Source organism: Paecilomyces variotii (genome assembly GCF_004022145.1).
Source record: "Paecilomyces variotii strain CBS 101075 chromosome Unknown C8Q69scaffold_12, whole genome shotgun sequence".
NCBI classification, from domain to species: Eukaryota; Fungi; Ascomycota; class Eurotiomycetes; order Eurotiales; family Thermoascaceae; genus Paecilomyces; species Paecilomyces variotii.
This window is the reverse complement of record NW_021167151.1, coordinates 523,830-550,100: the sequence shown is the minus strand read 5'-3', so window position 1 is coordinate 550,100 and position 26,271 is coordinate 523,830. Positions and strand designations below refer to the sequence as shown.

Here is a 26,271-nt window from a genome sequence, read left to right as displayed (position 1 = left end):
GTATTCAATGCGATCCAGAAGGCGGACGATGGTTAAACCCAAATGCCCTGCTGTGTCTCGATCGGGCAACGCGCCATACATAGCGGGGTAGAATCTCGAGATAGGCCTGGAAAAGGCGCTCTATCTTTCCCTATATCTATTTGTTCCTTAACCCCGCGGAAAACCACGAGCCAGGGCTTCGGGGTACTTAGGTATATAATCACGTAGCATCCCCGTCGAATCGCCCTGTTCTTTTCTGACTGCACTGTCATCTTCCTGTATAACTGCTCCAGACACCCCGCAATTTGATTCCCCCCGCTGAGCGGACCGCGTGAAGATGCCTCTCAACGCCAAGGCCATTTACCCGGCCGAGAACCCGGATTTCGTTCCCTTCTCGAGCAGAAGGAGTGTGGTTCACAGTACTAATGGTATCGTGGCCTGTACACAGCCTCTGGCCGCTGCTGCGGGCCAGAGGATCCTGAGAGAAGGTGGAAATGCAGCGGTAAGTACATTGATATAGATGATCTAATGGCTAAGCTTGATCAACTAACGTGGACTATAGGATGCTGCTGTGGCAGTTGGTAGGTTAATTCGGTCTCTGACTATTAATATAATGAGACGTTACTGACAGGGCCCGTGATGACAGCGGCTGCATTAAACATTACGGAACCGTCATCGACTGGTATTGGAGGTGACATGTTTTGCCTCTTCTACAATGCCAAAACGAAGAAGATCAGCGCTCTCAACGGCTCCGGCCGATATTCTGCCAATGGCTCTCTGGAGAAGATCAAGAAAGCATTGGATATCGCACCCGATGAAGGTGGCAGCATCCCTATGACCAGTGTGCACGCTGTGACGGTGCCCGGTGCGGCAGCAGGCTGGGTTGACACTGTCGAAAAGTTCGGCAGTGGGAAGCTGTCTCTGGAGCAGATCTTGACGCCGGCAATTGAGCTTGGGGAGGAGGGTTTCCCTGTCTCAGAACTCGCATCGTACTTCGTAAGTCAAATCTAATCTCACCTGCACCTTGCCAATAGCTACTACAAAAAAGCACGAAACAACGCCACTGACCAGATATAGTGGTCAGAAAGTGAACATCTGATCCGTGATGCTTCTCCGAACTTCAGGGAGATGCTCAAGGCTGATCCCAAGGCCAAGGATGGGGTGAGATATCCTCGTCCTGGCGAGATCATGAAGAACCCAACCTTGGCCAAGACTTTCCGGACTCTAGCGGCAGAGGGGAAAAAGGGATTCTACGAAGGACGTATTGGACAGGCCCTGGTAAAGGTTGTGCAGGATCTTGGTGGGTTCCTGACCCTGGATGACCTGAAGCATCACGCAGAGACCGGCAGCCAGGAGGTCGATGCCATTTCCTTGAAGTTTAAGGGCCAGAATGTCGCAGAAAAGCAGACCCCAGGAACTGACGGTGCACCCAACGAGGGAGTCGAGGTTTGGGAGCATCCCCCCAACGGCCAGGGTATCGTCGCCCTCATGGCGTTGGGTATCCTCGAGGAACTTGAACTTGCCGGCAAAATCCCCAAGTTCACTCAAGAACAGCACAACTCCGCAGAATACCTCCATGCGGTCATAGAGAGTCTACGGATCGCATTCGCAGATGCCTCATGGTGGGTGACCGATCCGGACGTCGAGAAGGTCCCCTCTCAGGGTCTCATCTCCAGACCCTATCTCGCTGAACGAGCCAAGCTCTTCAATCCGGACAAAGCCTCCGATATTCTCGACCACGGAAGCCCAGCCCACAACCACTGTGACACCGTCTATTTCGCCGTCACCGACAAACAAGGTAACGGTATCTCCTTCATCAACAGCAACTACGGCGGATTTGGCACCTGCATCATCCCCGAAGGCTGTGGTTTCACGCTGCAGAACCGCGGTGCCAACTTCTCTCTCAAGGAAGGCCACCCCAACGTTCTGGCGCCACGGAAAAGACCCTACCACACCATTATCCCGGCCATGATCACAAATCCCTCCGACGGCAGCTTGCACTCCGTTTATGGAGTTATGGGTGGCTTCATGCAGCCGCAGGGCCACGTCCAAGTTCTCTTGAACATGCTTGCTTTCGGCTACAACCCGCAGGCTGCACTAGACTCCCCACGTATCTGCATTGGCGCCGGTATGCCCGAAGTCGGAAAGGTGCTGGACCGCACAGTATATGTGGAAGAGGGCATCAGCGACGAGGCCGTCGAGGGACTGAAGAAGCTCGGCCACCAGGTCACGGTCCTGAAGGGCTGGAAGAGAGGCATGTTTGGCCGTGGACAGGTGATCAGATGTCATTATGAGGATGGAAGAATTGTCTACAGTGCCGGTAGCGATCTGAGAGGTGACGGCATGGCCATTCCAGTGTGAAAAGTGAAATTGAAATTACACCACAACTATTATTGCTGAAATGGGAAGAACAAAATAGTACCTCTTTTGCTTTGCATGCTATACTACCATATTATTTCATTCCACGGGAAATATCTAGTTAATTAGCTAGGCCAACTTTATACATTCATGAAACACGCACGACCAAACACTAATATAGACCCTGCAGCGCATCAAACCGCTCGAGTCACAGAAAGAACAGAACAATGCCTCATATACCGTCAAATTAGTATCTTCCGCAGTAAACGTACCCGGACGTCGGAACCGTAGACTCGTCCTCAACATAGAAAGAATACAATCAGCCGATGTAAAGTAATGGGGGGCCAATACTAATAACAGTAAAACCCCGGCTGATTCTACCGCATTCATAAGACTACTGCCTCGTGGCCAGGAACAAGGTAGATCTTAAAGCTCTAAGTGGTGGAGAAATCCTTTGATTAGTGACTTTCTTTTGGTCTACATTAACTGTATCATGGTTTACATTCTGGAGTTTGCTAAAGTTCACTAGTCCTAGGTTATAAATTTGACCATAGATTGTCCTATAGTTAATAGTATAAACCGATCCGAGTTCAGCCAAGTCAAGCTATCACGACTCAATGCCAACACTAGAGAGCTAACACAAGGCCCTGGTAAGCTGGGTGTCGTTCTGGTAATAAGACAAAGGAGGCTTTCCTGACTATCTGTAGAGAATAAGCCAATATGAGCTAGGAAACTCCCTATACATTTGAGATATAAAAAAATACATTGAGAAGAAGTGGATGGATAAACAAGCACCATACAAAAGTAGCAAAGAAAATCGTAATATCCATATCAAGCACGCCAATCGTTGTCAAATATAACAACAGCCTTCCCCTCGCTATTGGGCCTGTATCCCTTTAGGTTAATAGTACCATCATCCGACCATCAAGTCGTTCTGTCCCAAGTAGATAAAGGAAAAGAGGAAAGCGCTCGCTAATATGGGAATACAGGGTAGAAATAAAAAGCAGAGAACAAATGCTATCCGAAGCAACAACGTAAATCAGTGAGCTGTAATTGCAGATTTGAAAAGACCAAGGGCTTCCTTAAATCTCGATTCACGGGGCGATGGCTGCGGCCGATGGTGTCTGTGACGGCGGTGGTGGGGCTCTCCTGCGTTGGCACCATAAGCCTCCCTTACTCGTTTTTGTTCTTCCTCTTCTGCTTTCCGTCGTGCTCTGCGCTGCTCTCGTCGAGCACTTTCGCTGTCTTCAGTACCAGAGGCACCAGATCGTCCACTCGACCGTCTCTCATCGTGAGAGCGACTGTGATGAGAGCGTGCATGGCTGCTTGAAGATCTCCTTGCAGGCTCCGTTACTAGAGGTGCTGCCTTGGCGGCGTTTAGTTTTAAAAGAGGACCATTTGTATCCGACTCTCCGGAGGTCATATATTTCAAGATACCACGGGCAGATAGTGCGTTCGGTGCTGATTTTGACGCCGACTCTCCTCGACGTCGATCATGGCTCGACGAGTGTTCCGAAGAGCGACGTCTTGATCTCGCAGCCTCATCCCTCTCCGCACGTTTCGCGCGTTCTGCTGCACATTGCTCTTTCTCTGCACGGAGTCTTTCTTCTCTTTTCCGGCGTTCGGCTTCTCGGAGCTTCTCCTCACGTTGTCTCTTGGCCTCTTCTAAAGCCATGGCCCACCGGTCCTTGAAAAGGCCCCGTTCGCTCTTCTGGCGCTCCAGCTGGGAGCGGTGGCCATCCGATGAGCTCTTAGAGTGATGATAGTCGCGCTTCCAACCTGATGATTGTCTCTTACGCCGCCGAGAGCGTTCGGGCAATGCCGCTTCTGTGGGGATGCCAGGAGCTGCACCATCGTCGGGCGACTCCTCCACAGCAATGTCCTGTTCCGCTGCGCGGTCTTCCTGGTTGTCAGCGATTTCTTCCGCTTCGCCCTCCTGGGGAGAAGGGGCGTCGGTATGATCTTCAGCAGCTGGAATATTTCTCTGACTAGGGATTGCTGGTTCCGTTTCAGCTGGCGCTTCAACAGATGATTCGGTGACAACGCCCTCAGCGACAGCTGGCAGAATCTCCCCAGGGAGGTCCTCCGCTGGTGATACTTCGGCCGGAGTCTCCTCAGTAGTAAGCTGTTCCGCTGGTGACTCCTCGGGAGCAGGCTCATGTGCGGGAGCTTCTTCAGTAGGGTGATCTTGGGCGGGTAGTTCTACGGCAGCTGGTGCCTCCTCAACTGGTGCCTCCTCAACTGGTGTCTCCTCGACCGGTAGCTCTTCAGAAGTAGGTTTTTCAGCGGCAGGTTCTTCAGCGGCAGGTTCTTCAGCGGCAGGTTCTTCAGCGGCAGGTTCTTCAGCGGCAGGTTCTTCAGCGGCAGGTTCTTCAGCGGCAGGTTCTTCAGCGGCAGGTTCTTCAGCGGCAGGTTCTTCAGCGGCAGGTTCTTCAGCGACTGGTTCTTCGGCAGGAGTCTCGTCGACTGGTTCAACAGGCTCATCCGCAAGATCTCCATCAGCAGCAATCTCGTCGGCGGCTACTTCTTTGGCTGCGAGTTCCTCGGCAGGCTCCTCGGCCGGATGCTCTTCAACAGAAGCATCTTCAAAAGGAGATTCCTCCGTTGAATCTCCATCAAGAGCTGTCTCGTCATTACCGGCGACTTCGGCAGTGTTTTGGTCAATCTGTTGTTCCTCAGGAGGCGTCTCTTTCGCTGCATCTTCCGCACTATCTTCGGCGGCTTCCTCGTCTGCAAGAGTATCATCAGACGGCGCAAGGTCCTCCTCAGGCATTGGTTCGCCTAGGGAGTCTTTGTCGCAGTCACCTGCCTCTTGACCAGTTTCAACAGCATCGGGGGTTTCTTCGGCATGTTGTTGGTCCGAAGCCGTGTCCTCTGAAGGCTCAGCTGGAGATTCTTCTGATGCTGCACCTTCGCCGGCAGAATCATCATTCCCCTCGCTTTCTGCCGTATTATCCACGGTGTCTTCCACTGCACGTTGCTCTAGGAAGTCGGCTTCGGCAGCTGCATCAACGGATTCGGAATTCCAAGGGTTCTCCGTTTCTGCCTCTTGTGGTGCAGAAACTTCGTCGGACTCTGCAGGTTCGTGCGTGGGTTCCTCTGGTTCTGCTTGCGTCTCTGGACTCTCTTCTCCCTCTCCAGCGGTCGAGGGGACGGGGTCCTCAGCAGGGGCATCTGGCGACGAGCCATTCTGGTCTGGTTCTATGCTTTCGGAGATCTCTTGTTCGTTGGCTTCGTCATCTTCCGGCGACTCTTGGGGTTCTGTTTCTGGGCCGGGTTCCTGGTCTTCTGAAGGGAGGTCATCGACAAAAGCAGCGTCATCCCCCACAAAATTCGCATTTGTCTCTTCCCGAGCATCTTCGGCTTCTTGTTTTGCGATTTCCTCTTTCTCAACGGCGACCTTATCTGCTTCTGCGGATGGGTCAACATCAGGAAAATTGTCCTCTATTGATTTGTTAATCACCAGCAGGGGGTGGTGCACAGTAATACTTACCCTCACCCTCGCAGGGAGGATTATCGCCGTGTGTATCCGATCCGGCTTCTCCGCCATCGTGATCTGAAGTCTCCACTTCATGAGCTGCGGATGTCTCTGCGGGGTTAACATGCTCTCCATTCTCATTTTCTGAGGGAGCTGAGGCATCATCCCGACTACCGTACTCATTGTCTTCTGGGACAATCTCAGCACCTGTTTCCTGTGGGAGCTCATTATTTTCCACCACTGGTTCCTCATTCTTACTCCCTTCTTCATTGCTCTCCGCGGTCGTTATCTCTGAAGGTGATTCTGGTTCGGTCGCGGAGGAATCGGGGTCTGTCCAGCATTAATACCATATTTATGTGATCCAGCACCAATCGTAATCATAACTGTAGCTAAAGAGGAGTCATATGTGGCTTACCGTTGGATTCAGGGGAAGAGCCACCCTCTGAACTGGAAGGCTCGGTGGGAGAACCATCTATCTCAGGGGTATCTGCATCGGGCCTCTTTTCCGTCTCGAGGTTTTCCTTGTCCTGAACATTTTCTGCCGTCAGAGGACCAGTAGCTGGATGAAGGATGGGATGATATGAAAATTGCAGGGTTCTAGGATCGAAGCTTTGATATTGACGCTCGAATGTCTGGTACTGGAACACTGGAAGTTCTGCATACTGGAACCGTTTGGGCGCCATCTTCACCGGAGACGATTGCTTCAACGCCGGCCTCGTTTGCTGTATTGTCTGCGGTGGGCGGATCGTTGATGTTCAATACAGTTTTATTGTTCTTATTCTTGCGCTTGTTCTTCGAGCCTTTGCCCATTGCCGCGACGAATGACGGAGCCTCTACGACGCTGCAGGCTATCTCGGAAGTTTCGCGTGGCAACCAGATCGGAACAATGAGATAGGAAGAATTGTCTGCAAGCTGTTACACAGCGAGCCTCTGGGGAACAGGAAACAGAAATACAGGGCCGGGAGAGGACGATATCGACAGCAGGGCGTCCGTTCAGATATCAGGAAACTAGAGGAGAGCGGAGCACATGCTAGTTACGCTGACCCGGGCCGCTGGGCTTCAGCGAACGCAAACACAAAGCAACCCATCCTGCAGTTGTTAGCTAGTGCGATGAGCAGGGAGATGCTGCAATGAGCTTCCATTGCCATGACATAATGGAGCAATTGCCGGGGCAATCGATGCCATTGGGCCACGTCTCAGTATCCGATGGGTTCATATGGATGTTCCGGTCAAGTACGGAAGATCGGGCGGAGACGAGCAGCAGGGTGATGACTCCGCCTGCAGGTGAAGCTGCAGTAGTTAGGTCTGAACGCTGCCTGAACAGGATTGGTAACTATGAAGCTGCAAAGAAGCAGTAGGTACACTAGGTACTAGGTAGAGAATACTCCACAGAGTTGATTAGTGGAGACCGCCCGCTAAGTTGTATCGGAGTGGATATCGGGGATATAAATTCCTACCCCTCTGAGAGAGGGGCAGAAATGAGCAGATAGGAGATCATTCCAAGATCAATTCCTGTGCAGTAGGCCATTCCTTGCATCTCGCATCATGAGATATGTGTTTCGCTGCTAAGTACAGAGCACGACCCCGGAGGGAGTGCTCGTTCATGCGGCGGATGCCACGGGGTTTCTGCCCAACGCCTCAGGCCACAGGGCCAATTAGGACAGTATCCGGGGGAGTATAGTGGGCACAGAAATGCAGGGAAAAGTGATCTGTGATACGCAGCACTTGAGATCCCAGAGGCTGGGCGTCATTGTGCGAAGTGATGCACGATAATCCATCAAAGTCCCCACTCGATGGGGAACTATATCGGTGAGTCCACGAAGTAAACGATGACGCTGCGGTCAGGGCACAGCGCGAGATAACCCAAGCATTGGGCTTCAGAAAGTGTCTGTAGCATTGAACACATCCTCAAGTCTGGAATTGCAAGGCAAACCGATGGAGGCAGCTTCACTAGAAGGGAGCAGAGAGCTTCGAGAACGAGACTCGAGGTTGACTTGGGAAACGCTTGGGCCAACCCCCATCGGGACTAGCGGGTGAGGCGGCGGACCGGGACGACGCGATGTTCTGGCACGGTGGGTTGGTCGCGAGGTCGCGAGGCGGCGTCTCGCGAGGTGGCGAGGTTTTTGTTACCAGTAGATTACTAGTAAATTACTATTTTATATTAAAATTATATTAATATATATTAATAGGGAATAAAATCTAAAATTTTTAAATCTGGCGGGGTGGTAAGTACAGGTAAATCTTATCTCGCGGGGCGGTAAGATTGTAATTGCTGTATTTTATACTAGATATTACTAAATTTACTAATAGAATTAAAATAGTTTAGTTATAAATTACAATTATACCACCCCGCGAGACCAGGTAAATAACTGTTAGATCTGTATTAAAATTAAGCAAATACAGGCTATTAGTGCTACTAAATAAATCTGGATTTACTAATAATATTTAATATTTTTTAATAAATATTAAATAATAAATTATTAATATATATTAATATTTATTAATATATATTAGTAATTATTTAATATATTAGTATTTTACTAATAATATTTAATTATATTAAGTTATAATTAATAATAATTTTAAGATTAAATATATTCTCTCTTTTTTTCTATATATATATATTATAAATATATAAAGTATAATTATAATTTTAAATTTAAAACGAATAATATATTATAATTTATATTAATATAATTTAAACTTTAAATCTTATAATCTACCCATATAATAGTATTCCTAGTACATATTAAACTATCTAATACTTAATTCTATCATAATTTAAATATATTCTATTATTCATTATCCCCGCGTCTCTTACTTTCCTTTTTTTTGTCCCTCCTATTTATTTTCTTCTCATTCGTCCTTTTTCTCGCTCCTTTCATTTTACCCCCACTCATCATTTTCTTCTTTTTCCTCTCTTCCTCCCTTTTCCCCTCTCTTCACTTTATCTCCAATCACATCCTACTTTTCTTCTTTTCTCCTATTTTCGAAACTTTCCTCTATTTCCCCTTTCTTCCTCTCCATTCCTCCTATCCCCTCATCCCCCTTCTCCTCTTTTTCCTTCTCTCTCTTTCCGCCTCAATCTTCTTTATCCACACACCTCCCTCCCTCACTTCTCTCATTCTTTTTCTTTTTTCGTCCCTCTTCCATACTTTTCCCCTTTCTTCCTCTCCTTCGTCCTTCCTTCTCGCTCTTTTCCTCTTTCTCCCCCCTCTCCGTTTTTCTTCTTTTCTCTCTCTTACTCCCTTTCCCCCTCCTTCCTTCCCCTCCCTCCCTTCCTCCTCTCTCCTCTTTTATCCTTGTCCTCCTCTTCCTCTCTTTCCCTTTTCTTCCTCATCTTTCTCTATTCTTTCTCCTTCTTTTCCTCTTTTCGTCCTCCTCTCGCTTATTTTTATTTTCTCTTCTCCTCTTTCCCGTTTCCTTCTCTTACTCTCCATTCTCCTCTCTTCTTCGTTTTTCCCTTTCCCCTTCTCCTTCTCCTTTTCTCTTTCTCCTCTCTCTCTCTCGCCCCCACCGCGCGCCTCTCTTCCTCTTCCCCTTCATGCTTCCTTCTCCCTTCCTCTCTTCCCTCTTTCTTCGTCCCCACTCCTCCTACTATCACTCCTTCCTCCCTACTATTCCTCTTCCCTCTTATCCTCCTCTCTTCTTCCTCTTTCTTCCCCATCTTCCCTCTTCTTCGTCCCCTCCCGCTTTCTTTCAGTCGCCCTCCTCGCCTGTCTTTGCTTCCTTTTCCTCCCGCTCTCCCGTTCTTTCCTTCGTCTCGCGGGGGGTGGGTCTCCTCGTCCTTTCTCCATCACGCTCTTTCACTCGCTCTTCAGCCTTTTCATTCTTCCCTCGTCCTCTTTCGTCTCCACTCCCCCCTTCCCCCTTCCCGCCCCGCGAGATAAGATTTACCTGTACTTACCACCCCGCGAGATTTAAAAATTTTAGATTTTATTCTCTATTAGTATATATTAGTATAATTTTAATATAAAATAATAATTTACCAGTAACCTACTGGTAACAAAAACCTCGCGACCTCGCGAGACGCCACCTCGCGACCTCGCGACCCATATAACCGTTCTGGCAACCGCAGATTGGCCGCCCTCGATGATTGTCCCAGCATTACTGTAATAATAATAATCAATCAATCAATCAATTAATTACCTAGTACCGGACACGCAGAGATGACTTGCCAGACGACACACCATTCCCCCGCGGTGGGCTTCACGCTCTGTGAGCACTGGAGAATGCTCTCACGTTTACTAGATGAGACGCAGATCCAGCGACAGGAATTTCAGGGGTGTGGCCACTCTCTGCCCTGCAGAAACAACAGTGAAGCCAAAGGCGATCAATCCGTCCAGTTCTCGGGCGTTGTGAGGTAGGTTCCTGCGTGGGCGCATTCCACACAGTGGCCGTGAAGTCGAGGCAAAACGAAGATCAGACGGCCAGCGCGGTCTGAGGGCGCTTCGATACGGCTCTTTCTCTCTCCTCTATTCATCTGTCGAGACACGTTCACATCCAGTCCCCAGAGCTGATGAGTATACAAGGCTGTGCTCAACATGGATCAGTCTAGACTTTGTCTATTCTCAGATTCTAGGCGTCTGTGAAACGGCTTGGGAATTGGACGACGAGAAGAGCCCAAAATGGCAGTCCAATGGAAGCCCAGTCTCAAAGCCCATCGCGATGGGATTTGTAGCGTACACATGATATTCGGGCACATTGGAGCATCACTGCATGACGACCTAGATGCAAGTGTGCAAATGGATGCATTCGGTGTGGCGATATGCAACAGAATGAGCACTCTGTCATCAGATGAACTGCTGCATTAACTTCCGGTGGTTCTCGATGCTTCACCTTCTCTGACCCGTCAAATACCCGAAAAAAGTCCCTCTTGCCATCACAGTTCTGTTGTCCGGTTTCAATACGTTGCAGACCAATTGTGGCGACTGATCACATCAATTAGAACTTCGTCTCTACGTGGCACATACATCAGGTCTCAATTGGGAGTAAAGGAAGGCCAAAATTAAGAAATCGAAACCAGAAGGACAAAAGGGGCTACATGCTTTTCGTTGTGGTAATCCTTTTGCCTCCTTGGTCGGGCATCACAGGTGATGTATCACGTACGGTCCCGCCTCTTTTCGACAGTGCTGCCAGATCGTTATTTGGGAAAAGAACCCAGCATGTGACTTTAAGATTATGCCGGCGTTCAGGGATTGACAGGCAAAACGGCCAAGACGCTGGCACCACCGAGCTTGCTGATAGATCTACATGTCTGCGTGAGTCTATTACTGGCTGAGGTCAGCTTGATAATCGCATCAGCACCTTCTCCGAGTCTCAACCGGGATTCTCCTACATAAACCCCTCTTGTCCCTTGTCCTGTCAGAACGCATCCGTAACGCTTGGATCAGCCATATATTGCCGTTTATGGGAAGATCCATGGGATGAGCTCTTATCTTCTGCACCCTCTCCGCACATGCTTTGATTGACTCGTTACGGAACAATTCCGGCGCCGTCTGAACCAATTGCCATTTGCATCGTGCAAGAGACTCCTGACATTGGACGACGAATAAGTTGCAACTAAGGCTAACTCTCACTACTGTTGCACACAGCGTAGGAATTGGCCGGATGATCAAAAAAAAGCTTGGTCCACCATCACTCCTTTCTATCCTGACACCACCCATCCCTTACCTTGAACAGATAACCCCTCTTCATACCTCCCGTTCCACCAGCCTAAAACAGTAATTATAGCATTACCTTTTTCCGGACAAGAAGTAAAAAGAAACAGAGCTCAAGGATCATATCAACTACACGCTTGAGAATACTATTTACTAAAACGGTATCCGATGTCGGATAACCGAGTCGGATTGGATATAATTAACATAGGAGAATTAACATAAATATAATAATAAAATATATTTACCTGATCTACACCATGCATACTTTGAATATGAATACTTGAAAACGACATGAAATAACGTTTCTAGTCCCTGTCATCTTCCCATAGCGCGATTTTCTCCCACGCACTGCAGCCCCGTTGCACACCCCTGATATCGCGTAGATGAACTTGCCATTCGCAAGTTCCTGAACTTACGCCTCAAACGGGACGAGTATGAGAAGAATACTATCTAGATATCTAGTGGATATGTATGTCGTGGCTTCAGTACGGGTTACCTCTAGATCGGATTGGTTGCTCCTGAGTATGTATGGACGACTAGAAGATGACCATATGAGAAAAGGGGCAAATAATAAGGCCGTTACAACGTGGGACTCTATAAGGTGTGTCTTACAGTTCTACGTACTAGCTTTAGGCCGGTAGTCAATGAATGGGGCCAGACGCCCGCCCTCAGCTGACTGGGTTATGTCCGCGGGTAGCCCTTGAGAAAATCCCTTTCTTTCCATTAATCCACTCACTTACGGGCAGAAAATTGAATCCAGATAGTCTCCATTTGGTGATCTAATGTTATTGACAGTAAAGGTTAGCTAGTCTCGCTCACATGAACGCAAGATGCTAATTGTTTGTGCCTTTTCCCTCAGCTTCCCAACGAGAGCTACAGCGAAGCGCCGCCTTTGACTGGAAGTGCATCTGTGAAGAAAGCCGAGGAGCACCTCTAAAAGAAGAATATCTATTCCCTAGCCGTCTGGTGCGCCTGAAGTGAACCCCGCAAAAGAAACCACGATGCTTGCGTGACTGCTCGTGATGATGCACATACGTACTTCATGGGTGATGGTACTAATGGAAAAGCCGGAAAATGCAGGAGAGAAAAAAGCACACATTGAAAGAAATCCAAACGCCATCATTATCGTGGCAGTGTATGCTGAGTGCATGAACCCTTATCTGACGCAGTAACGCAGGCATGGGCTCGAGAGACCCAAAATCAGTTCATGTGCCCGTCCATCTTCTGTCGCCATCGAGCACCAAAGACCCTCATAAAAAGGAGCGATGAACTACTGATGATCGCAACCAACCCGAGAATTGTAAAAAGCCAACCATTGCCAATGGCATTAATGATAGGAGCGGCAACGATGGAGCCAACGCATGAAAAAATGTTACGCATGAAATTATTCAGCGCGACCCCGGAAGATGATTTCTTGGGCATAAACTCTGTCAGCATGGTTGTTGCCATACTGAAGATGAGCATTGAGCCAATGCCAAAGAAAAAGTTAGCAATCATCTAGATTTCGTTAGTCCATTGATTTCCCAGAGATAAACAGGTGGAATGAATACTCACCGGGACCAGCCAGAAGGCACCCCGCTCGACAGTCCAACCGTACCAGATAAGAGCACCGGGATAGATAATAGCTCCCAGCAGCGCGTTCTCGCGCATCCTATCTTCGGGACGGTAGACAAGCTTGCCCTTTTCGTCATATCTGTTCGCCTTTCTCGCTTCGCGTTGCATAATGCTATCCATCCATTTTCCACCGAATAGACTTGCGGTCACATAGCCTAGGGAGTTCGGAATGTAAAGCAAGCCTACAATGATCGTGGAAAAGTTGTAAGGAGGTTTTCCAAAGGAATCCTCGATACTGACGTTCAAGACGTACAAGGACCCAAAGGTGATACTTGCATAGTACACCGTGAGCAAGACAGGCGGGAAACGCAGGTACAAGATGATCTTGAGAGGATCCAGGATAACTATCTTCAGTGCCTTCAGCACTCGAGTTGTCGAGTGCAAAACCTGTCGAGAAGATACCCGACTGAGAGGTCGCTCCATCGGCACTGTTGGTTCCACTTCTACGATAGGGGTCTTGCGCGACACAAGAGTCTCCGGGAGAGCGACGAAGATGAACAGCAAAGCCACACCTCCATAGATCACCGAGAACCATTGCGTACTTCTCCAGCCCCAGTGCTGGGCCAGAGCACCACCGATGATGGGGGCGAACAAGGGCCCACACAGCGGACCAAGATAGAATATGCCCATCGCTCTTCCTCTCTCCCGCGGCTCCCAGAGGTCCGCAATCGTACCAGCTCCAACGGCCTGGACTGATGCAGAGGCTCCGCCGCTCAGCATCCGGAAAACGATGAGCATCGCAATGGAAGTCGAAACCGCCGATAGAACATTGAATACCGCGAATAGCACGAAGGACACAAGGTATATAGTCCGTCGGCCAAGTGCCTCACTAAATGACGACCACCACAGTGGGAAAATAGACATGCTGAGCATGTACAGGGCGATAGACAAGTTTGTCACAGTAGGCGTGGAGTTTAGATCTTTCGCTACCTGAGATAGAGACGCTAAATTCCAGCGTCATCAGCACCGAACAGACTCAAGGATAGCTACCGGGTCACCTACGGAAGAAGATTGAGCTCCCCATGGGTGCTGCTGCGGCCGCCACGGCCACAATGAAGGTGATGAACCACTTGGTCCTCCGCGGGTAGGTCTTGGGATTCTCGACCTCTGCCAGGAGAGTGAATTGGGCAAACAGACCTCGACGCCTAGATCGAGGCACCGGAATAGGTTCTTCATATATCGAGGTAGCCCGCTCCGTAGGGAAGGCATCTTCGGGGCTTTTACCCTCCAGAATTGGTGGAAGACTCGAGGCTGGGGATATCGAATGTGTGTCCGAGTCAGTCTCTTCTGAGATTCCGTTCGAATGCATTGCTCTCTCCTCATCGCTGGCCATGGCCTGAGGCGGGGAAACGCCCATATGTTTGTCCATCTCCAGCTGAGGACCCGCTGTTTACTTCCAGGTCGAAAGTACAGCGGTTATCTTATCGCAGACACAAATTTTGTATTCGATATCACAGCAGGCAAGGAGGGTTGAGAAACGGGGACTTTCAACAGGTAAGCTGGATATCTCTGGATCTTTAAGATATGCCTTGGCGGAAAGATGACAAAATGAGTCGGTCTACCAGCGGCAGCAGTAGGTCAGTCGATATACATATAACAGTCGACTGCAGGATGACCATCCACCGCAGAAATAGAGCAACAGGCCCCGACGAAATACGTGAGTACGGCTGTGCTACGTACAGAAGGAGAACAAGCAGGCAAGAAATAGAAAAGTGGAGGAATCGCGTCAATATCAAGCCGGGACCATACAAGGCAGGCGTGGTCTTCAGGCCTCAAAAGGTCCCCACCGTGAATTCCGCTAAATTGGCGTCTTCACGCCGGATCAGATTAGACCTTTCCTATCCAGACTGGAATCACATCTGTGAAGTACGGTGTACGGTGTAACTAGCTCTTGCCGGGCTGTACTCTTATCCAGCGGGACTGAGAGCGGAAAGAACCGCGGCAGTTAGTACAGAGTACGATTCCCGCCAGGAAAAATATCCGAAAAACTCCATTTCGACGTTTGATTTAACTACCGAGAAACAAGCACAGAGAACGAGATAACCCATGGACGCCAAGGGCGGAGGATGACTGTTGGATACTTTTTGGCAGTGGTCAATGCGACGGCGGCAGCAAAGCTGGTCTTTCTGTCCACTCATCGTTCGAGACCACCGTGCCGTTTGTTCCGTATCTATGGGCTAAATCAACTATCCTCTCCAGGTTCGTTTCATTGATGGTCCACAGGTTGCGGTACAATAATGAACAGAGGCAAGGCACTGATCTAGGAGAGAGAATTGGGTCCTCGACGACTTATAACAGCTTGGCTTGAACAGACCAGATAGCAACGAGGTAGAATCTGAGATGTAAGTAACCATACCGCTTCTAACCGCAAATAAACAGCGGTGACTTACCCAGAAAATTGGCAGATGCAGGCAGCCGAGCGCCGTTTGCTGTCACTATGTTTGATGATTGATCGCCCTTTTTCGGACCTGCAGACTCTACGTTACTGAAGACAAACGTACGGAGCAATAGTTTACCAACTGTGCCGTTGATTTTGAGATAACTTCGCTGCAGCTAAGTACGCCCGTTTGCGATGCTTATTATTCTCGAGTACAAATTATTGAAGATAAGTAGCCAATCCCATCTCTTTCGGGGCTGTTCCTCTCAAGGACTTCGTGAAGTGTATCTAGCGCTAACATCTCATACTTGGCCAGCAGTGGGGCTCCGACTCCGGCACCGTGCGGAGAGTTGGAGTCTTGGAGAGCTCGAGTACATCTCAGGTTGACGATGGAGCTGAACTTCTAGAAAGAAAAGGAATATTCGAGGCCTTACACAGAATCATCAGGTTAGGGAGATATCTTTGAGGCTTCGGTTTCGAATATATTTACAGAGGTCTTGTCCTATTGAGTTGCTGGTGCTGCTGCCCTCCCGCTTCTTCGGTCTCGTCGTACCCCTCACCCCTCACTGGCACGGTACCTACTATACTTGTCCTTTTCTCCGTTGATTTATCGCTTTTTTCTATAATATCCAAAGTGGCGTCTGTCCTCAGGTTACCGCTCTCCAGAAACCTTTTGAAGGTGAGCAGTAAACGAGCTGCCTTCTCATCATCCAGATACAGTGCTCTCGGAACACGTTGGCTGTCTACCACGGTCCCGCGCACGATGTCCAATCCGGAGCCAACCGCCATTCTGCATGAGCGCCTGTCGAAGTACCCAGGTGAGCGTTACAGGGACGGTTGGGAAGAGCTCTGGAACCGTGGTGATGTCCTTCCCTGGGATAGGGGATTCCCTAACCCAGCTCTGGAAGACACCCTGACGCAGGGTCGAGCCCTGCTTGGAAAGCCCGTGGAGACGATAGAGGACGGAATCAAGAGGAAGAAGGCCCTGGTTCCAGGTTGCGGGAGGGGGGTTGACGTGCTGCTCCTGGCCAGCTTTGGATATGATGCCTACGGACTCGAATACAGTGCCTCTGCCATCGAGGCCTGCAAGCAAGAGGAAGCGAAGAATGCAGACAAGTACCCGGTGCGGGATCCGCAGATTGGACGGGGATCCGTGACATTCGTCCAGGGCGACTTCTTCCAGGACGACTGGCTGGAGAAGATTGGAGTTCCGCGCAACGGCTTCGATCTGGTCTACGATTACACGGTATTTATCACCCTGGGATCCCCTTTGCTATTCGCTGTTCATATATTATTCTATTCTTTGCTCTATTTGTCGAATCCAATGCTCGCAATGCTTTCTATACCTGCTATGCAAAATGGGGGAAAGAACTCAATTCTGACAGGACGTCTCTGCCTCGGTTTCTTTCGGGACTATAGTTCTTCTGCGCACTGAATCCATCGATGCGACCCAAATGGGCTCTCCGTCACACCGAACTGCTGGCACCTGCACCGCGGGGTAATCTGATCTGCCTCGAATTTCCGACACACAAGGATCCTTTGGCACCTGGTCCACCATTTGCCGCACCCTCGGACGCATATATGGAGCATCTCAGCTACCCGGGCGAGGAGATACCGTATGATGATAAAGGCCGGGTCAAGGCCAACCCCCTACGGCCCGCAAGCGACAACGGAATGGAACGAGTATCCTTCTGGCAGCCCGAGCGGACACACGACGTGGGTAAGGACGAATCTGGAGTAGTGCGAGACCGCGTTTCCGTGTGGCGTATGCACTGATTAAGATAAACCGTCGATTGGATACCTTGGCTGCACTCGAAATCGAGTTGTCGCGATTCTCTATGAAAGAAATAAATCGGCTTCTTCGAAACCCATTGAGACGCGACTGTGATAATACCACCAAACCCTGCAGCCTTAAGGTTTCTTGAGTAGAGCGTTGTAGTGTTCTCCTAGGCCATAGGTGTGTCTGTAGTAAGCCAACCAGATCTTGCGCTTGCCTCTCTCTTCTTCATCCAAGTCGTCTGTATCTCCCGGTTCGATCTTCTCTATCCTTCCATCACTCTGTACGACGTTGATCTCTACGCCATACGCTCTCGCGATGGCCTGTAGCTCCAATTGCCCACCCCACTCAGCCGTTAGCCGAATCTTCCTCGTATATTCGTCCAAAGGCTCTTCCATAAACGGCTCAAAGTCATCCTTGTGCTCGAGGATATAATCCGCTGCCACAGCTCGCACGGCACGGTACCCATCATGCTTAGGCGACGCCACCGTATCAATCCGCGACTGGGTCGTCGACGGCAGAAGGATCCTATTCGGATCCGGTCTCAGACCAAGCCCCATTTCATCCAGCTCGCTAGCAATAGCAGAGTAGAGACAGTGTCCATCCGGGTTGATCTCCAACTCCCGCAGACCAAGCCGCTTGAAAGTCGCGTCCATCACCTCCTTCTCGTTTCCGCGACGATCCGTCTGATTCGCAGCTTCATCAGCAGCGGCCGCAGCCTGCGCAGCCTGCTCTGCAGCCCGTCGCGCAAGACGCGCCTTTTGACGATTCGGCTTCTTCACCGGCCTAGCAGCAGCAGCAGCAGCAGTAGCAGCAGTAGCCTGCGGAGTATTGTTTCCCTCCTCAACCGTCTTCTCTTCCGACGCCGCTGCTACTGAACGCTCCTCCTCCTCCTTTTTATCCAGATCATTATCATCACTCAACGCGAGCTCATCAAGTCCATCAACAGGCGGTTCAGGCGGCTCTCCATTCAACTGACGAATCTCCGCCTGTTGCTTTTCTGCCAGTTCGCGCTGTAGTCGCTCACATTCATCGTTGACGCCCTTGCGAGTCTTCTTCGTAGCGGATTTCTTTTTCTGAGTGATACGCGCTTGCAGGTCTCGTTGTTCTTTGCGGTGTTTGGCTTGTAATTCTTCCATCTTGTTTTGGGGGTGTTTTTTAAAGGTTTATATAATTTCTAGTTTTTTTTTTTTTTTTTTTTTTTTGTCAGGGCCTCTTTTGAGGGAAAATGAGAATAAAATTGAAGACGGATTTCTTAGTTTGTAATAGGGAGGAAATGCATATGATGCGTAAAAAAATCTATGGTAGATGCAAGAATTAATCGGGTATCAAAGATGATGCTTGGAGAGAAGGCGAGATCTTTCCAAGAGGTTTAGTTATCACATCACTAGAACTGGAGTAGCGCATCCATGCCCCGCGAACCCTGACGACCGTGCCCTAATTTAGTTCCAAAAGGAGAAATGACATAATTGTCCGGAGTAAACATTATTCCGTCCCAATGAGCCTCGGTATTGTTGTTGGTCCCATTCCGGATCGAGGCCAGCCCATCGGATAAGAATATGGGGGGTAGCTTTCTCCGCAGATCAAAATAAAATGATAATTTGATATTTCTGCTTTCCTTTGAATAATACTACCCGTACTTTGACTATAGCTATTGTTTGTTCGATACAATATGGATCTCAGGAGTTTGTTCAACGTCGAGGTAGGGATCATCAACTCCTGAAAATGGTCGGTAACTTGTACCGATTCTTGGTATCAGAGACGAATACTGAAGGCGTGTTATACTTCTATAGGGCAAAGTGGTGCTGGTCACCGGCGGCGCAAAGGGTATTGGTCGAATGATCTCTGAAGGTTATGTCGCGAACGGAGCAACCGTCTATATCACTTCACGAGATGCGAAGGCCTGCGACAAAGCCGTGAACGAGCTCAATGCCTTGGGGAAGGGCAGGGCATATGCTATCCCGGCGGACTTTTACAAGGAGGACGACTGCAAGAGGCTAGTCGAGGAATTTGCCAAGAGAGAAAGCAGTAAGTTTCGTTACTCGCAGAGCGAGTCGATCTCGTGAAGCGGCTTTTTCATCTGACGGATCCTTTTACTGCGCAGAACTGCACGTTCTTGTGAACAATTCCGGCTCGAACTGGGGCGCCCCCTACGATGAGTATCCATCTTCCGCCTGGACGAGAGTCCTGACGTTGAATCTCCACCGTGTCTTCCTCGTAACCCAGCTCTTGACGCCTCTCCTGGAGAAAGCAGCCACCCAAGGAGACCCCGCTCGGATTATCAACATCGGCAGCATCGACGGCCTACGCGTGCCTGCACTTGAGACCTTCGCATACAGCTCCAGCAAGGCGGGCTTGCATCACCTGAGTCGAGTGCTGGCAAATCACCTAGGAAAGAGGAATATCACGTTCGTACAATCGCTTCACCGACTGCTGGTCTCGTGACCATTGGCTGACAATTGTTCTTACTGGACAGATCGAATACACTCGCTTGCGGGCCGTTCCAGAGCAAAATGATGGCAGCCACGCTCGACAAATTCCGCGATGTCATCGAGGCGGGAATCCCACTCGGCCGTATCGGCACCCCGGAGGATGTAGCTGGCTCGTGCTTGTTCCTAAGCAGCAGAGCTGGGTCGTATGTAAACGGCGCGACAATCACGGTGGACGGCGGTAGCGCCGTCAGTGCTAAAATCTGAGTATAGGCTGTGTAACAGTGTGTCCGGCATATGCTGGGGATTCTAGATCTGACCGGGGGTTTTTTTTTGATGGCACATACTCACAATGGCAGCGAATTGCCATGCATATTAATACAGAAATATTCAGACCTAATGATCGTCCTATAAAGGTCGAGTATTACGTGTGTAGTCGGGAGAGGGCCCGACTGGAAGCCACTTCTACCAACGGCAGACTAAACAATTACCTTTCTTGCGACACCTTTGTCGGTACCCCACGTCGGATTATTGCCAAGAATAGCAGAGCCAGAGAGTCGGAGGAATCTAGAAGGATGATCCCGATACGTCAGCATGGCCCCTCATATGATAGTTAGTCAACTATGTAGTAGCAACTCTTATGGTATAGCTCAACGTATAGACTCGCCAGCTCAAGGTAAGTTATTCAGCTGGTAAATTGGTAATTGGACGTGTAGACCCAATCAGTCGAGAGTGAGCCGCCGAGAGTTCTCACAAAAGCAGCGTTGCGCGACAAGACCGCATTGATCCGGAGATTCTGGACAGAGGAAAGGTGGGCTGGAGTGGAGCGGCGACATCATAGGTTGCCCTTTCGTCACTCTCTCTGAGCGGGAAGAAACTCCCACGGGAGTAAAACCTCACGAGCGTGGGAGGCGAAGGACTGATAACCCCTCCAAAGAACGTATCTTCGAGTTTCCAGTCTTCTAACAATCTCATCGCTTTCTACAACACTTCACGCGACCTGTCTCCTCTCTCCTGTCTCCCGTTCTCACCTCCCCTTTGTCTTGCTTAGTCCACCGCCTCCTCTACTTAGCTGGTCTCGATCGAAGCTCTCTGACCGCTCTTGCGTCAACCCAAGTATTTAAGGCTACAGCGCTATCAGCACACACAAATACTGCGCACAGCATACAGACACGAGGAAGTCCAGGCGTCACATCATCACATCTTCACAACAAAGCCTTCTCTGGCGTTAGTCACCACTACCCTGTTCGTGAACTGCTACCCTTGCTGTTCTGGAACCCCCTTCGTTGCGCTTAAGTGCCGACCGAAAGCAGCCATACGATGAGCTCCTCAAAACCCGGTCACCGTCGGAACCAATCCAGCGACCCTTTCTCCGATCCCGACGTTTACTACGGGAATGAAGCGCATGGCAGCGCGAAGGACCGCAGGCGTGCCTTCTCGTCGGTAAGTGGCATGCGGGGTGAAAGATGACCTTGTGGACTGGCAGTTTACTGAATGGTTACCTTGCTGCTAGAACCTGAAGACGTTCAATCGTGAAGATGTTCAGAGCTTCCTGGGAAGGAATGCGCGGAGAGGGAGTCTCGGTAAGTTTTCCCTGCCCTGGCTAGCGGTTTGGACCTATGTTCTCTAGCTGGACGGAATACTGACTGCCCTGTGTGACCTATAGATCCGGTGCCCGCTCAACCCCGCAAGTTTTTGATTGATGTTGATGCCACGCTGAAGACTTTATTGGAGAGGGAGGACACCGACCAGAACATGCAGATTACCATCGAGGATGTAGGACCAAAGGTGCGTTCCCGTGACGATCTCATGTAGGAGCCCTGCAGAGAGACGTACATACTGACTTATGGACAGGTTTTGTCAGTAGGAACGGCTGCCTCGTCCGGATACAACAAATTCGATGTGCGGGGAACATACATGCTTTCAAACCTGCTGCAGGAGCTTACTATAGCTAAAGATTATGGCCGGAAACATGTAATCTTGGACGAGGCCCGTCTCAGCGAGAACCCTGTCTCGCGTCTGTCTCGCCTGATCAAGACTACTTTCTGGAACAATCTTACCAGGAGGATCGATGGGTCGAACATCCAGGTTGCGGGGAGAGACCCGAAGGATTGGACTGATGACCCTCGCCCTCGTATCTATGTCCCGCCGAATGCGCCCGAACAATTCGAGTATTATACGAATATTGCCAAGTCTCATCCTGAGCTCCGCCTGGATGTACTTCTGCTTGATCACGAAATCACTCCGCAATATGTCAGAGACCTCAATGCCAAACCTGGTCTTCTCGCTCTGGAAATGCAGGAGGTTTACAACGAGGCAACCGAGAAGAAAGAACTCCAGGGAATGCCATTCGTCGTCCCTGGTGGCCGCTTCAATGAGCTTTATGGGTGGGACAGCTATATGGAGTCGTTAGGTCTCATTGCCAGTGACCGGGTCGATCTGGCGAAGTCAATGGTCCTGAACTTCTGCTTCTGCATCAGGCATTACGGGAAGATCCTCAATGCAAATCGAACATACTATCTGAACCGTTCTCAGCCACCGTTCCTTACCGACATGGCACTGCGTGTGTACGACAAGATCAAGACGGAGCCTGATGCCATTGACTTCCTGCGGAAGGCTATCCTCGCGGCCATCAAGGAATACTATAGTGTTTGGACGTCAGAGCCACGATTTGATCAGGAGACTGGTCTGTCGAGATATCGCCCAGAAGGTCTGGGTGTCCCACCCGAGACGGAGCCAACCCACTTCCTTCATCTCCTCACTCCCTACGCAGAGAAGCATGGTATGACATTCCGCGAGTTCGTTCAGGCCTATAACGAGGGCAAGGTCCATGAACCTGAACTCGACGACTATTTCCTACACGACAGAGCTGTCCGAGAATCAGGCCATGACACGTCTTATCGTCTTGAACGGGTCTGTGCCAATCTCGCAACCGTTGACCTGAATTCCCTTCTGTATAAATATGAGGTCGACATTGGCCGGACGATCCGTACATTCTTTGACGATAAGCTGGAGATCCCTGAAGAATTTCGCACGCCTGCGACCCAGCATATCACGCATGAAAGTTCTTCTGTCTGGGATCGTCGCGCACGAAGGCGCAAGGTGGCCATGGACAAGTACCTGTGGAACGACGAAGAGGGTATGTACTTCGATTATGATACCGTCAATAAGGTGCGCACCTCGTACGAGAGTGCGACGACCTTCTGGGCCATGTGGTCGGGCGTGGCCACTCCACACCAGGCTTCAGAGCTGGTCCGCAAGGCGTTGCCCAGATTTGAGGCCTATGGTGGATTGGTTTCTGGAACGGAGAAGTCGCGTGGTGAAATTTCCCTCGACAGGCCCAACCGGCAATGGGACTACCCTTACGGCTGGGCGCCTCAGCAGATGTTGGCCTGGACTGGACTACTGCGTTATGGTTACCAGGATGAAGCCGAGAGACTAGCCTATAAGTGGCTGTATATGATCACCAAGGCGTTTGTCGACTTTAACGGAGTCGTCGTTGAGAAGTACGACGTCACCCGTCCCATCGATCCGCACCGAGTTGATGCCGAATACGGAAACCAAGGCACCGATTTCAAGGGAGTTCCTAGGGAAGGGTAAGCTGGATGCCATGTCTCACTGCGCTTTTCATTTTCTTTTCAGTCGCTAACTTTGAACCATAGATTCGGCTGGGTCAACGCCAGCTATGTCTACGGACTCGATATTTTAAATGCGCACATGAGACGTGCTCTGGGAGCCATCACGCCCTACGAGACCTACAGCAAGGCTGTCTCCATGCAATACCCTTACTAAGACCGAAAAGCAAACATTGATCTTCCATGTCGAGCGATGCTAGATTTTTAATTCTGCTGTGATTTAGACGTTAGAAAAGAACAGAAAAAGGCAGCCATATTTCTTTCTCCTTGTTCATCACGTGATCTGTTTGAGCTTGCCTAGTTTTGATACGGAGACAATTTTACAACGCTCTTCGCGATGCGGGTGATTGCTGACGAAGTGACGTTTCTCATTTATTTTCCCTGTTACGCATCTGGGGCAATCTCACTCGAAGGTGGCTCATGCATTTGCACTTGACCATTTTCCTTTTAAGTCGATACGTTTGCTAGATTCTTCTTCAGTCTCTATTCCATTTGAAGGTAATTCTAATTTTGTTATCTCCATGTGTCTTCGTTACATGGGGTGCATTCATGGGCAAATTGAAGAAAGCGAGTGAGAATACTACGGTCTGAGCGAAGATCGGGAGTGCGGCATTCTTAGAAAAAATTTAAAGATAATCGAGTAGATTCGAAGTTGATGCACACATTGCACGAGAAAGATGACTCGACTCTTTAGGGGATGCAGCCTGACCCTGCGACTGCAAGGGATTGTGACTCGATAGAAGATGCAGTAGCATCATTAAAGAGCAATGTGATTTCTACATGAATATCTCCGAAACGATAAAGATCTATTTTGAAAGAGTGTTGTCAATATTGTAGCCCTATGCTGCGAGAGTAGAAACATATAAAGTGCGAATGTCGATGATGTGAATCAAGAGCTAAATATCTGAGTTAATTAGGCCTTGTATGCCAGTCTTTTTGCTCTAACAGAGATACCTGTCCCTTTTAACAGCCCGTCAGAGACCCAAATACACCAGCTAGAAACAATCAAGGAAAGATCCCAGATTCAGATAATAATGTGGTCTAAGTGATATGATCGCGTATTTGGACTTAATTTCCGGCTCTCATCTGGATAGAGTTGAATGTGGGTTCAAATCCTCCCTAGACCTAGAAGCAAGCAAGCAATTCAAGGTGTTCAGGTCTGACGCTGCCATTCAATCTTCGACACATGCACACATGGACTCTTAGCAGCAGTTACTGGCATATGCAGAGACACACAACACCAGTCTGATAAAATCGTTAATCTACAAATGATACTTTTAATTACTACAACGGTGAAATATAACTATTCGTTTCCTGCCCAACTACTATACTAGCTAGAATAGGGCGAACTCCTGCTTTTCATCCTTGATCTAAATGGACCAGCTGCATTTCATCACAACGATACAAGAGCAGGGGTCGGAATGAATGAGTTAATAATATCTCGGTGTGTGTCCGAGCGAGATGAGGACTATGTACTTAAACTATCTCTGCATGGTATAACTATATAGGATGGTGATAATTGCGAGAATTCTGCACAGTGTCCGTTTTATCCGCGCAGGATATAATATAACTACCCTCATACAATTATTAATGACGCTGTGGCATATGTAACTTACAATTTTCGTCCTTAAATGATACCATCTCAGGTATGCATCCGATATCCCCCGAGGGAGGGGAGTCAAAGCAATGAAACAACACGGGATGGTAATAATCAATAGTTAACTAACTAGGGTAATGTGATTAAGATATGCGGAAGCGCATCTATAGTTAATAATTATTTCTCACCCGCAGAATTTCGCGTAGCTGTATTATATTTGTTTATCGATAATTTAACTAACCACTGGATTAGAATTACCCTTTCTTCCGGTTTTTGATCGTGATTCCGTATTATGGGATGCGGTTTGAGAGAAGGATCTGCGGTGTGATTGGGCTGGTGATCGCGCTGCGAGCTTCAGCCGAGGTTCAACGGAGCTTTGGACAAGGGGGAGAGAAAAAGAGTACGTATTGCACTAAAGGTGGACTTTTCTCTGCTGGTATATATTGTATTATTAGACTGCTAATGTAGTAAAAAAAATACTGTAAGTCTAGACTCTGTTAGTTGCTCATACCATACGTATTCTGAGTAGTAGTAGCTATGGTAAGTACTCTGTTCCACAAACAAAGGTGCGATGGAGATGATGATTATCTCTATCTGTCAGGAGGTTTGAAATGTTAAGTAAGTTGTACAGTACTTGGTTGGGCAGATACCATTTCACGGTTTGAATGCTAAAGCTTCCCCCAGACACTGGGAACCCCAGATCCAATCCAGATCGTGCTGGAGAATCCGTCGTGGCGGAAATCGGAATGGCGGTTGCTGGGAATCCATGGGGACCAAGCCAGAATCATCTATTATAGGAACCAGACGAAGACTCTAGTATGATGTATCTAAACGTTGCGACAGACTGACGTGCCTACTACTACTTTTCCCTAAGCAGCTAACTAACTAACTAGTAGTCATGATTAGTTCTGGTACTGGGTAATGCTCTGTAATGAGTTATCTGGCGGTAAGTTGTATCGATACGCTGATGGAGGATCTGCAGTGGGCCGAGATCATTGGTTCATCAGAAGAGCCGAGGCCAAATTGTAAAGATATCCAGCGATCGACTAATCAAGTACGGAGCAACTGGCTGCTCGCGTAGTAAAACCCTCAAATTACTACTCACTGGTACGTGGATCCCGAATACCGGGGTCGGACGGTTTTTTGGTCACAGCGGAGGCCCGCGAACTTGCACCGAGACCGGACGGGAAGGATGACTCAAGTCTCGGTGAATTTCGAAAGCCACATTTCTTTTCGAATTATTATTGAAAATAATAGGAGGAGTCCGATCGTCTTCTGGAATGCTGGTAACTCCATCGTCGTGGAGACCTGCGAGAATCATGGCGCTGTCCGGAAGAACGCATCATCTCGTATTATTATGATTATTA

At 49.2% G+C, this 26,271-nt stretch overlaps 7 protein-coding genes across 7 annotated transcripts; 4 read left to right on the top strand and 3 right to left on the bottom strand.

Annotated features, from left to right (window-relative positions):
• Positions 1–316: 316 nt before the first annotated feature.
• On the top strand, positions 317–2,340 carry C8Q69DRAFT_509828 (gamma-glutamyltranspeptidase; the record flags this gene model as incomplete). The annotated part of the gene is made up of 4 exons (XM_028633137.1): positions 317–481; positions 542–560; positions 626–975; positions 1,057–2,340. 4 exons carry the CDS (start codon positions 317–319, stop codon positions 2,338–2,340), a joined length of 1,818 nt encoding a protein of 605 aa, XP_028482353.1.
• Positions 2,341–3,255: 915 nt separating this feature from the next.
• On the bottom strand, positions 3,256–6,721 carry C8Q69DRAFT_87871 (hypothetical protein). Its single transcript, XM_028634133.1, has 3 exons — positions 6,231–6,721; positions 5,831–6,145; positions 3,256–5,781 (listed from the first exon to the last, which is right to left on the bottom strand). Exons 1-3 carry the CDS (start codon positions 6,496–6,498, stop codon positions 3,377–3,379), a joined length of 2,988 nt encoding a protein of 995 aa, XP_028482352.1. The 5' UTR covers positions 6,499–6,721; the 3' UTR covers positions 3,256–3,376.
• A 5,489-nt stretch (positions 6,722–12,210) lies between these two features.
• C8Q69DRAFT_478159 (synaptic vesicle transporter) lies at positions 12,211–14,497 on the bottom strand. The gene is made up of 4 exons (XM_028631364.1): positions 14,092–14,497; positions 13,030–14,033; positions 12,335–12,972; positions 12,211–12,275 (listed from the first exon to the last, which is right to left on the bottom strand). Exons 1-3 carry the CDS (start codon positions 14,456–14,458, stop codon positions 12,676–12,678), a joined length of 1,668 nt encoding a protein of 555 aa, XP_028482351.1. The 5' UTR covers positions 14,459–14,497; the 3' UTR covers positions 12,211–12,275; positions 12,335–12,675.
• A 1,544-nt stretch (positions 14,498–16,041) lies between these two features.
• On the top strand, positions 16,042–17,310 carry C8Q69DRAFT_87774 (putative thiol methyltransferase). Its single transcript, XM_028634132.1, has 2 exons — positions 16,042–16,712; positions 16,886–17,310. The coding sequence occupies exons 1-2, from the start codon at positions 16,230–16,232 to the stop codon at positions 17,240–17,242; spliced, it is 840 nt and encodes a 279-aa protein (XP_028482350.1). The 5' UTR covers positions 16,042–16,229; the 3' UTR covers positions 17,243–17,310.
• On the bottom strand, positions 17,140–18,471 carry C8Q69DRAFT_87764 (hypothetical protein). Its single transcript, XM_028634131.1, has one exon. It carries the CDS (start codon positions 18,380–18,382, stop codon positions 17,378–17,380), a length of 1,005 nt encoding a protein of 334 aa, XP_028482349.1. The 5' UTR covers positions 18,383–18,471; the 3' UTR covers positions 17,140–17,377.
• Positions 18,472–18,788: 317 nt separating this feature from the next.
• On the top strand, positions 18,789–20,304 carry C8Q69DRAFT_478150 (dehydrogenase with different specificitie). Its single transcript, XM_028631363.1, has 4 exons — positions 18,789–18,945; positions 19,037–19,271; positions 19,348–19,651; positions 19,720–20,304. The coding sequence occupies exons 1-4, from the start codon at positions 18,916–18,918 to the stop codon at positions 19,937–19,939; spliced, it is 789 nt and encodes a 262-aa protein (XP_028482348.1). The 5' UTR covers positions 18,789–18,915; the 3' UTR covers positions 19,940–20,304.
• Positions 20,305–20,992: 688 nt separating this feature from the next.
• Positions 20,993–23,464, top strand: C8Q69DRAFT_509822 (alpha,alpha-trehalase; the record flags this gene model as incomplete). The annotated part of the gene is made up of 5 exons (XM_028633136.1): positions 20,993–21,115; positions 21,186–21,255; positions 21,339–21,460; positions 21,527–23,268; positions 23,335–23,464. 5 exons carry the CDS (start codon positions 20,993–20,995, stop codon positions 23,462–23,464), a joined length of 2,187 nt encoding a protein of 728 aa, XP_028482347.1.
• Between the last annotated feature and the right edge of the window lie 2,807 nt (positions 23,465–26,271).

Bases quoted from the DNA above. Each gene is read 5' to 3' on its own strand.
- C8Q69DRAFT_478150 (XM_028631363.1), top strand. From the start codon at position 18,916: ATGGATCTCAGGAGTTTGTTCAACGTCGAG. The intron at 18,946-19,036 runs GTAGGGATCATC...ATACTTCTATAG, and splicing joins GGAGTTTGTTCAACGTCGAG to GGCAAAGTGGTGCTGGTCAC. The intron at 19,652-19,719 runs GTTCGTACAATC...CTTACTGGACAG, and splicing joins CTAGGAAAGAGGAATATCAC to ATCGAATACACTCGCTTGCG.
- C8Q69DRAFT_87774 (XM_028634132.1), top strand. From the start codon at position 16,230: ATGTCCAATCCGGAGCCAACCGCCATTCTGCATGAGCGCCTGTCGAAG. The intron at 16,713-16,885 runs GTATTTATCACC...TCGGGACTATAG, and splicing joins ATCTGGTCTACGATTACACG to TTCTTCTGCGCACTGAATCC.
- C8Q69DRAFT_87764 (XM_028634131.1), bottom strand. From the start codon at position 18,382: ATGGAAGAATTACAAGCCAAACACCGCAAAGAACAACGAGACCTGCAA.
- C8Q69DRAFT_87871 (XM_028634133.1), bottom strand. From the start codon at position 6,498: ATGGCGCCCAAACGGTTCCAGTATGCAGAACTTCCAGTGTTCCAGTAC. The intron at 6,146-6,230 runs GTAAGCCACATA...AATGCTGGACAG, and splicing joins CTCTTCCCCTGAATCCAACG to ACCCCGATTCCTCCGCGACC. The intron at 5,782-5,830 runs GTAAGTATTACT...ACAAATCAATAG, and splicing joins TCCTCCCTGCGAGGGTGAGG to AGGACAATTTTCCTGATGTT.
- C8Q69DRAFT_478159 (XM_028631364.1), bottom strand. From the start codon at position 14,458: ATGGACAAACATATGGGCGTTTCCCCGCCTCAGGCCATGGCCAGCGAT. The intron at 14,034-14,091 runs GTAGGTGACCCG...GCTGGAATTTAG, and splicing joins GGGGAGCTCAATCTTCTTCC to CGTCTCTATCTCAGGTAGCG. The intron at 12,973-13,029 runs GTGAGTATTCAT...AACGAAATCTAG, and splicing joins GTGCCTTCTGGCTGGTCCCG to ATGATTGCTAACTTTTTCTT.